The sequence below is a fragment of the Haplochromis burtoni genome, unplaced genomic scaffold (assembly GCF_018398535.1).
Source record: "Haplochromis burtoni strain Fernald_Lab_line unplaced genomic scaffold, NCSU_Asbu1 Contig_628, whole genome shotgun sequence".
Taxonomy (NCBI): Eukaryota; Metazoa; Chordata; class Actinopteri; order Cichliformes; family Cichlidae; genus Haplochromis; species Haplochromis burtoni.
In genome coordinates this window covers 119,541-130,243 of record NW_024582989.1, presented here as the reverse complement: position 1 = coordinate 130,243, position 10,703 = coordinate 119,541, and the positions used below count along the sequence as shown (strand labels likewise).

Genomic DNA, 10,703 nt, shown 5'->3' with positions numbered 1-10,703 from the left:
AAAAAATCTTTCTATTTGTTGGAGCAAAAACTTGTTTTTAACCTCACGGGGACCCAAATGCTAATAATAAAGTGCTATTAAAGCAGAGCTCAGATTTAAGTCATTATGTTGGTGAAAAACGTTCTTTAACCACCGTTTCACGTTGTTTTGTAGTAAAATGTTATGGATTCTATATTGTAAAGCAGCCATTCCCAAAGGGAAAAGTGCTGTGGCCCCCTTAAAGCCAGAAAATTCTGCTTTAATTCACTTTGTTCATAAGTGATAATTTCATATTCATGATAGAATTAGGAACTGTACACAGTGTTACTGTGGCATGCCTGCTGTACCTGCAAAGTCCACCAGGGGGCCCCAACTGACACTTTGGCAATCACTGCTCTACAACCACTAATGACAACAGCAGGCTTTAAGTGCTCCAGCTGTGTGTGTGTGTGTGTGCGTGTGCGTGTGTGTGTGTGCATGTGTGTGCGTGTGTGTCGGCTCGAATGACACTAAAGTTCATTGATTTAATGCCGTGCATGTTAACATTTTGGTGGTGGCACAGCCTGCTCTTCTTCCGTCCATTGCATCCCTCCCTCCTTCTCCTTTTAACCCCACCCGTTCCTGCATCCCTCCACCTTCCTCCTCTCTCCATCCTCTTCTTGACACATGTGTTGGACTGATTTTTGCATCTGTTTCCTGAATGATAAAAACAATCACATGAGCCTCTGCTTGTTTCGGTCTGGTTTGTTCTTCATGTGATCCGTGCTGCCGCTGAGACAAACGCAGACTCCCTGAGACAGATCGCTCAGCTTAATCCTGACCAGCTCAACTCCAAGTTCAATTATTTTGGCAATTTCTTTTCTTTTCTTTCGATCGGGGAGTTTGTCCGATGTCCAGTGGCCTCACGGACTGATTTCTTTATTGTTGAATGACAGCTCAGAGATTTCTCACCATAATTCACCCAAAATTCGTCCCATCCATCCAGTTTCAAAAACACCTCTCCAGTTCAGATTTGCGAGTGGGCTGGAGCTAATCCCAGCTGACTTTATGTGAGTCTATCCCACCCTGGACTTTTACCAGTTGAAATTTCTGAGTTGTCACTCTGGAGGACTGTAACCTGTGGGCTGTAACTGGGTGCTGCAACCACTCGCTCCTGCTTCCTGTATGATTTTATTTACCCATCTTGACCACATCAGGCCTCTGGTGATGATTGCTGAGACTTGTAGGTCATTCTCCCACTCCTTGACTTCTTATTCACCACCCGCTCATCAATCCACACACCCGCCCATACCGTTTGCACAAATGGCACAGGTGCTACTAACAATCATCTTCCTCACACACTGCATGCATGCTGTGATCAACCAAAACCCGTAGCGACTGAGCAAGGATAAAAACAGGGATGAAGTGAATGTGGAAACAGCTGGATCTTCTCCAGCCTGGTGAAATGCACTTTTAGGATTGAATTACACCTTTTTTCAGTAAAAAAATGTGCAGCATGTGTGTTTCTCTTTAATTCTGGCCTTGAATTTTTATACACTGACTATAATATATAAAGTGTCACTAAGCTTTCTTCTTTTTTATCTATCACGGCTATTATTCCTTTACCTTCTCTAATCTGTTTTTGAGCCTTATATTTATATTTTACCCTCTTTTTTTGCCTCCTTTTTCTTTTGCTCCACCAGCGTCACCATTTTTTTTAAAAATGCAGTAAATTTATATGACAGAAAAGAGTCCAACTGTAAGGCAGCAGTTTCTGCAGACTACAATGTTTGCAGATGACACTGTGATCTGTAGTGAGAGTCGGGAGCAGGTGGAGGTCTGCTCTGGGGAGAAAAGGGCAAGTCAGTATAAGCAGGACAGAATGAGAGGGAGACAGGTGGAAAGGTGAACATGCAAGAAGCAAAGGTGGTCAAGGTACCTGAGGTCAAGCATTCAATCAAGGAGCAGTGCACAAGAGAGGTAGAAAAGAGAGTGCAGTCAAGTGGGAGTGGGTGGAGCCGAGTGTCAGAGGTGATTTGTGACAGAAGGATAACCGCAAGTGGGAAAGAGAAGATTTAAAAAATGTTAGTGAGACCTGAAATGGTGTATGGTTCGAAGACAAAAGAACAGGAGGTCAAGCTGAAGACTTTAAGGTTTTCATTGTGAAAGTCCAGAATGGATAAAATTAGACAATTATTTTGTGTGTCAGAGCAATGAGGCGACAGCTAAATGTCACAGCTGCCACCAAAGGCAGACTGTAGGGTAAACGCTGTCTCCAGGTGGAAAACCAGAGGAGTGATACACCTCATGTTGTACAGCGTACAGAGTGTGCAGGTGTCACCTTCTCACCTAAAGAAGTACAAAGCTTTAAAAAGATCTACTTTCAATATAAGGACTGATGTCCCTTATCGACTGTGTGCACATTTATATGCATAACAGCAGGTTAGATTAACTTTGATTAACATTAGTTGCATCTGATGCTACTCTGCTTCACACTGTACTGAGAGTCCAGATCTGCTCTGTTCAGTGAATATAATTTAATGTGATTTTTCAAGGTGCTGATGCTATTTTCTCACCTTTGCTTCAGGATAATAATCCTCCCATTCTCTCCTTTTCCTCTCCCCTTCTCTCCTTCCTTCCTTCCTTCCTTCCCCTCCTCTGCTCTTTGCGTCTCCTGATTGGCTAACAGTGTGTTTCGTGTGTATTTCGGACTCTAGGGTGACGTGGGTCTTCCCGGACCCAGGGGTAGTCCCGGCGACACGTCGCTAAGCGGCCCAAAAACACTCACTATCTACAAAGGAGATAAGGTAACACAGCAAAGGAAGGGAAGGAGCGAAGGTTTTTGAGCTAACACAACAGACACACAAAAACACACGCAAGGATGTGGTGGGGGTTTCACTGCAGAAAGTAACCAAAAGAAAGAAGTGCAACGATGCAGCAGTAGGCAGGCCAAAGGTCTAATAAAGAAGAGGAGCAGTGATTGCAGCAAACCTTACAAACCTCAGAGAGGAGGACGTGCTGGAGGGAGGAAACAAGGAGCCGAGGGAGGACGTGAGGAGACACGGGGAGAGGTGGAGGAGAGGTCGGTCATCACTGTCCAGACTCACAGAGAGCAGCAGTCGTGCATCTTTAATCAGAATTTGGAGAAAAAATCATTTACATTTTTCAGCCAACCTGAATTTTTTTATTAAGATCATTTAAGAAATACAGTATTTATCCCATATTTGTTTTACAGCTGTAATAAAAGTAATGAAAGCAACACAGATGCTGCAGACTGTGAGTGTGAGAGACAGACTATGGCATTAAAGGTGCTGAATCATTAACTGCTGGAAAACCCCTGAGTTTAGGTTCAGTAAAAATTGCTCTGCACCAAAACCAGGAAGCTTTTATTGTGAAAGGTGTTTGGATAAAATAGTTTTTCTTCCTTGGGATGTGTTGTCATTGTGCAATGTGTTTGAGGCTTATAACGTTTATGCATTAAACTGCAGTCTAGTGAAGACGGCAAAATGGACCCTAGTGAAAAGTTTCTGTTATAAACTTTTATAAACTGTTATAAACTCAGCGTGTCTGAGCTTTCAAGTTCAAACTATTGATCCTAAATTTTTTGGTAGCTTTCAAACACATGACACAGACTGACACATCTTGAGTACAGACAATTTTGGAAACATGAGGAGAGAAAGAAATCAAATCTGTTTATAATTAGTTTAAAAAACCTTCTGCATACCAATGTTAAAATTGAATCTGACTATTACTGTCTGAACCTCCTTCAAAGTTTCTGTAAGTAGGATTAAAGTTGTAAAGAAACAACAAACACCAGCCTCTCTTCATCCTCATCCATAAAGCTCCTCGCTCCTCTCCTCGGTCTGCGCTCTCTTCAGCCGCTTCCTGCGCGGCCTCATGCCGTCCATCCTCCAGTCCACAGTCTGCCCTCTCTTCCCCTAAACGTTCCAAAAGCTGGGGTTGTTTTTTCCCGCGCTTCGTCAGCGTAAACAGTTCTTTCTTCCTTGGTCACCGCATCCAGGGCGACATGGGCTTGCCTGGTGACCCCGGCCAGCCAATGATCAATGGCGTTGTGGAGTTTGTGGGTTTTCCCAAAGGAGACAAAGGAATGCAGGTTTGTTGGGAAACACAAGCGTTTTATTTCATTGTCACAAAAAAATCAGTTTCAAACATAAAAAAGTCATTTTAATGGTGGCAACAGCCTGAAAGTGATCGACACCATCATGTGTTGGTAAACTTGTATGCTTCACTTACTTACACTTTTCTCCCAGGTTCACTGCTTTATGAATGAGAGAAACTGACATTTTCCTTTGGTGTAACCGACACATCCAAACCAAGACTTCCTGTTATGTCCATGTGTCACTGGGAAAAGTAGACAGCGATGGTCATCTCGCAGATTTCTTGAAAAGCGAGCTCTCTATTTGCCCAACACATATTGTTTTTGCTTCATGCAACCAAAGCACGCTCCAGCGTGGCTGATCAATATAAACACAAGCAAAAAGCTTCCTGTCCTTTACCAAGACTTTGTGCGAATGCATCTAACTTCTGTTTGTAGAGGCGAGCAGAATAGTTTCTGAGCCTATGGCCACTCAGAAAGTTAAAAACCGACACTATGCTAATGCTGCAGCTTTATATTGAACGCATTCACAACACTAACATCTAGTTTTGTAATGCTATCGCTAATGTCAGGGAACATTTCCCCTGATATAATAGATCAGTTAAAACATGCTTCCCAAAACGTATTAAAGTAGAAAAATGCACGGCAAAAAGGACTCTTCTTTTATTTCCCCTCTACAAAAAAAGGTATCAAAGAGAAAAAAATCTACAAAAATAAAAGAAACTTTTTCCTGGGAAATGTGATCCTTTTCCAGGGAGGTGACAGACTCCCTGCATCACTGAAAACAGTAGGATAGATGAACAACAACAACAAAAAATTGGAAGGGTGAAGGTGACCAGCTGACCATATACCTTTTGGGAAATACCACTGAGTGATATTTACTCACCGCGTGGGTGAAATCACCCCATGTTAGTGCTTTAGGGTCTAAGCAGACAGCAGCAGCCACATTAAGCTGTTAAATGACGAGCTGCATGAGACCGTTTTCTTAGCAAGGTGTTGTTTTTATCAGACTGAAGCAGGATTAAATCAGATCACAGCCGCACAGTGATGGAAAAACGCCACATACATCACGATAATGACAATCCTTTCTTTTGGTAGCTCTTGCTCCGAGACCTCAGTGATCTCCAGACTTTTATAAGACCTTTTGCATGCCTGAGTCAGTAAAGGTTTCACAGCTGGAAGGTCAAATAATAAACCTCAGGCTACGTGAATAAGAGACAAATGGAAGGAAAAGATGTGGAAAAATGACGTCTTTAATTCCACTTCATCAAAACTGTAAATTAGGGAGGCACTAACAGTCACTGTTATTAAATTACATGCAACAGACTTGAGGCACAACAGTGCTGCATGCATTTCAACAAGAGGAGTACGTCTACTTGACTGTCCAGCAAACTATGACTGTCGCAGACGATCCTGATTTTAGCACAATTAAATACAAAACCCACTTATCCCCCAAATTGTGACGCTTTAAATGTGCTCTAGATAAGAACTGAATGCAATGATTTGCAAATATTTTATGAATAGCTGAGAAAATGCGTAATTTTAAGAAAAATGGTTAACTGGCCAAAGGTGAGTCACATGACTGGATATAAAAAGAGCCTCTCAGAAGTAATGCAGGGCAGAGGTTCAACATTTTGCAAATTGTCGAATAATTTCATAATAATGTGCTTCAATATCAAATTATTAATACTTAAAATATGTCGTCATCTACAGCGCATAATATCAAAAGATTTGGAGAATCTGGGGGAATCCAAAGATTCCTGTTGGTTGTCTGTGATCTCTGGGTGCTCAGACGGCGCGGCATTAAAAACAGGAATGATTCACTCATGGAAATCATTCCATGGGCTCAGGAACACTTCCACAAATTCATCCACAAAATGCCAGTTAAAGCTCTACCGCGCAAAGAAGAAACCACACGTGAACAGGATCCATGATTTATTAAAGGCAATGGATGAAAAACAAATGGGGATGGAGTGCGTAACAAGGATGGATTTTTTGCTGTTGTTTACTTTGCTCTCTCGTTGCCTCTCTCAAAGGGTGACCCCGGTCCAAAGGGAACTAAAGGATACCCTGGAATACCCGGCCTACCTGTAAGTATTCAAACAGTTTGCTTGTTTATGTTTTATTTCATGCCCACCATGCAAGATGCATTTTAGGAGAAATTGTGATTCAGGAGACCTTCCTTTTTGTCGCTGAATCACAGGGACCCTTTGGCTATCCTGGAGAATATGGAGAAAAGGGCATTCCTGGATACCCCGGGAGCAGAGTAAGACTGTGCTTTTTGGCTTCAGTTAAAGTGCATTTAGTGACATTACTGTTTGAAATTCCTTCCTTATTTCCCTTTGTGAGGGGAACTCCTCTCACCATTTCCTCTTCTTCTGTGGTGGGTGTTGTTTGTGTTTTTGCCAAGCAGGGGGCTCCAGGGTTTAACGGACCGCCCGGTGTTCCAGGACTGCAGGTAGGGTTTGTAAGACTGTAAGCACAGAGTAATAGTTCTCACATTAATTATGAGCCACAGAAAATACTCAGCTGGCTTACAGGTGAAAGTAATTGTTTCTTTGCCTTCATCCCCACAGTTATCCTCTTATATTAGACACATGGTCTTTCCTACATAGAAGAGGAGATCCATCTACTATATGGATCAAATATAATTTTACCTTTATTTAGTGAATTGGGGTTTCATGTAAAAATGTAGTTGATGGTCTTAAATCATAGAAAAAAAGAGCAACACATTTGTTGCCCTTACTCCATGTTAAGAATCATATTCATGTGCATTCACAACCAAAAAGTCCCACAAAAACCAAGAAAAAATACAGTACATACTTCACATAACCTCATAATATCTATAGGAAACTCAGGAGTTACTGCATCCTCTTATTTCCTAACTCATGACAAAATATATATATTATTGTCAACACAGACACCCCTGCTGCACGGCATGATAGCCATTAGTCTTTAAACCTGTACAGTATGTTCAATTTAGATTCATTTTTCTTCTTCCACCCAGGGACCCAAAGGACGTCCAGGCACCCCAGGCTCATCGGGATACCCAGGATTCAAGGTAGAATCACTGTTCCTCTAAAGCAGATGTATGGTACAAGTCGGGTATTTTCTTACAGCTGTGTTTTCCTTTAACCTAATAATTATAAAGAGACATCAACATTTCTTACTAAAAAGAAGTTTTATATCATTTGTAGTGAACCTGTGAATTTACAACACCACAATATATCAGATCCACACGCCGTAGGCATGAAGGCAGCAGCTGAAAGTGCAAAGTTTGTATAAAGCTTCTCTGCTATTTCACCAGCAGATGGGGCTACTGTGCTCACACTGATGGTAGCAATTTTTATTGCTCTATCTGTCACATATACTACTCTTGTTACAGAGGTAATGACGACTTGTAAAAGCGGATATTTTTTAATATAAAACATTAACAATAATTAAATTGCCTAATCACGGATCTTCATTTATAGACACTACCCTAGCTTAGCAGTTACAGGACATTTCATTAAACCCTTTGGGGAGAGGAAAGAGGAAACAACGATCCTCATTTGGACGTCTTTTTAAAAACGTATTAAATGAAAATCTTTCTGAAGATGAACTAATATGTAAACTGTGTTTCGAAGGACTCACTGGGGGTCCAGGAAATCCAGGGAAGCCAGGCAGCCCGTCTCTTCCAGGATTTCCTGTTTCACCTGTAGGTCCTCTGGGTCCAGGATCTCCTATGACTCCCTTCGAACCCCAGATTTAGGGTGGGGTAATATGGAGCCCCCTTCTCTCCCTTACGCCCGGGGAAGCCCCGCTGACCAGGAGGACCCTGCAGAGTTACAGAAATGTGAAACTTCAGAAACTGGTATGCATGCATTTAAATTACTTATCATTATGATTAATACGATGATGATGATGATTATTATTATTAATAATTCCCATTCAAGTCATATCAAGGGCAGGGTTTTGCTTACACTAGGTCCTGGACGACCACTGAAGCCTAGTGAACCGGGGTCTCCAAGAAAACCCTTCACCCCAGGCAGGCCAGGACTGCCATTGGTTCCTGGACGTCCAGGTGGTCCATCTAACCCCGAGAAGTCTCCTCCAGAACATCTGCAGTCACCAGGGTCGCCTGCGGGACGGCGGGATTAAGAATTGTAGATTGTCGCACTTTTGCTTCCATTTCCAGTAGTTGTGTTTTAGTTTCCTTGAATACCAATGCTTCGTATTTGTATTTTGCTGCTTGCTTTTCATGTGTGGGTAAACTCCTCACTCACCTCTTCACTTCTCGGCAACAATTTTGACTCATTTTGAAAAACGCGATGATTTAAATATATTTTTTGCGAGAAACAAATCATTTCATTTCATGAAGTCTGCATATCTGTGTGTACCTCTAAACCCTTTGGCACCAATGTTTCCTGGAAATCCTGTGGGACCAGGCGGCCCGGGGCCTCCAGGGGGAGCAGTTGGTAGACCTTCAGAGTCACCTGCACAAACACACACGCAAAGCTACACCCATTAGAGGTTACACTGACCGCAAAGTAGTTTTAAAAGTCACAAATTGTTACTTTAAGATTTTACACAAACACTTTATACTTGTTTAAGTTTCTTGAACTGATTTATTGCTTCTGCTTTTGAAACCAAGCTTTCAATAACCGGAAAAGGAATTACTCAAGCCAGCAGAGCGGAAGTGCGGCTTGAAACCACAGTTTAAAATCAGGTTAGTTTGCTTTGTTTGGTTTTCAGATTTGACAAAAGATTTAAGCTGCTGTTGCAAGATGAGAGGCTTATTTTTTGTCATCTTAAAATGTAAAACAACATGAACCCCTTCAGTGATTTTACATCGACCGTCATGGTTAAGAGCTACTCACCAGAAGCAGCATGCACAGCCTGTTGCAGTTCGGAGCCTTACCCCGGCAACGAAAATACCCAAACACAGTCATCTTCCATGCCAGTGAAATCATCTTTTGGATGTTTTTCCAATGATTTCCTTTCAGTATGTTTCACAGACTGTTTCTTCCTGTGTTTCCATGTGTTTGTTTTAGAAATAAACAGTCATTAAAGAAATCTTTTGCTAGCAAGCGTTAATGTCCACGTGAGATCTGTGAATTACGTTCACAGCAGGCGACACCTTGTCACCAGAGATGAGAGAAGCAGCTTGGATCAGTAGAGAGAGCCTCTCATATCCAAGACTGAAGCTGGCTACACTCTATACTAACAACCGCTCCCTCCACAGCACAGAAGTGATCAAATAAAGCATTGTGGCAGCTAGATGCTGGCTGTGAAAGTTGAGTCTGCGGTTTTGAATTTCACTTTGGCAGCGTGATTGTTGCTGGCGAGTTTCAAAGAAATATGGCTGCCTTTGGGATACCTGTAGGACTGACCTGTATCAGGATAGATGTAGCAGGGCTCAGCGTTTGTGCCTTGAAGGACAGCAAAGTCAGTCAGCTGTTATATTTGAAAGTGTTTCTATGTCTTGTCTTTCACTTCTACCGAGTAGTTGAATTTTATTGTGTTTAAGATGTAAAAACCTATTTTTTATATACTGAAAAATATTTTGCTTCAATCCCCGTAACCCCAACAGTAACAGAAACTGAGCACAACTTACACAACAGTCAAAGCTCAAACATGTATAAGAAAATTAGGAGGAAATAAAAATAAAGCTGTACTTTCAAATATTCGGTTTCTACTTCTGCTTGCCTGAGAGGGAAGGACCACAGAGCTTTATCTGCTGTTTTTGTGTAAATGTACCTGGAGGGCCTTGAGGTCCAGGAAGGCCACTGGGTCCTGGGGGCCCAGGGAGTCCTGGGAAACCTTCAAAACCAGTGGGCCGTAAGCCGGGGTCACCCACTTCTCCTTTTACACCTTTGGGCCCAGGAGGACCTCGAAGACCTGTGTGCACAGACAGCTTCTGTTGTCTAAAGATCATTACTGATGGTGGTTAATCCTCCGTGATCAGTGTGAATTTGTGTGTATTACCTGGACCAAAACGATCAGGTCCTGGTTGGCCAGGAGGTCCTGGAAAGCCTTGAGGTCCCTGGTCACCCTGGGGTCCTGGAAAGCCACGTAAACCCGAGTCCCCTGGAGGTCCTTCAACCAATCACAGAAGAGGTGGTTAAAGGGCCGGTGGTTCACAGGAACACGTGTAAAAAAAAACTCAAGGTGTTACCTTGAATAGCATAACCCCCATTAACAAAAGAGATAGGTCCTGGGGGTCCGGGGTCTCCCTGGTCTCCCTACAAGGTGCACCCAAAAAACAGGTTAGAGCAGAAATATTGATGGTATCATCTCTCTAAACCAACATATAGATAAGTAACCATTTTCAGTTAGCTAACCATAAAACCCAGAGGGTGCATCTGAAAATGTGTCATTGTGGCAGAGTGATATTAACATTTTGTGCTTTCAGTGATGCTCGTTTGCTCTTCTGGCTGTAATGAGCGGTTGTTGAGTTACTGCCTTCTTCTCAGCTCAGAGTAGTCAAGCCGCTCTCCTTTGATATTAACAAGGCATCTTCACCCACCTTGCTTCCTCATTCTTTGCTCGGTTTGAACCTCAGCAGGTCATCTTGACCATGTCAACATGTCCAAATACGACTGCTGCCATATTATCAGCTGATTAGATATATGTTACCAAGAAGTCA

General features: G+C 42.4%; 2 protein-coding genes across 3 annotated transcripts; one reads left to right on the top strand and one right to left on the bottom strand.

Moving 5' to 3' along the window:
- Nucleotides 1–2,347: 2,347 nt before the first annotated feature.
- LOC121812506 (cuticle collagen 34-like) lies at nucleotides 2,348–7,583 on the top strand. 2 transcript variants are annotated; one of them, XR_006053101.1, is made up of 5 exons: nucleotides 2,348–2,765; nucleotides 6,112–6,165; nucleotides 6,279–6,341; nucleotides 6,489–6,533; nucleotides 7,083–7,583. XR_006053101.1 is itself a non-coding variant. In XM_042214923.1 (5 exons), the coding sequence occupies exons 1-5, from the start codon at nucleotides 3,986–3,988 to the stop codon at nucleotides 7,155–7,157; spliced, it is 324 nt and encodes a 107-aa protein (XP_042070857.1). In that variant the 5' UTR covers nucleotides 2,772–3,985; the 3' UTR covers nucleotides 7,158–7,583. The 2 variants fall into 2 exon arrangements, 1 of the variants encoding a protein (XP_042070857.1); XM_042214923.1 differs by lacking the exon at nucleotides 2,348–2,765 and adding an exon at nucleotides 2,772–4,072.
- A 183-nt stretch (nucleotides 7,584–7,766) lies between these two features.
- On the bottom strand, nucleotides 7,767–10,434 carry LOC102306727 (collagen alpha-4(IV) chain). The gene is made up of 8 exons (XM_042214922.1): nucleotides 10,399–10,434; nucleotides 10,233–10,299; nucleotides 10,043–10,153; nucleotides 9,815–9,955; nucleotides 9,448–9,486; nucleotides 8,455–8,550; nucleotides 8,038–8,195; nucleotides 7,767–7,892 (listed from the first exon to the last, which is right to left on the bottom strand). The coding sequence occupies exons 1-8, from the start codon at nucleotides 10,432–10,434 to the stop codon at nucleotides 7,767–7,769; spliced, it is 774 nt and encodes a 257-aa protein (XP_042070856.1).
- Between the last annotated feature and the right edge of the window lie 269 nt (nucleotides 10,435–10,703).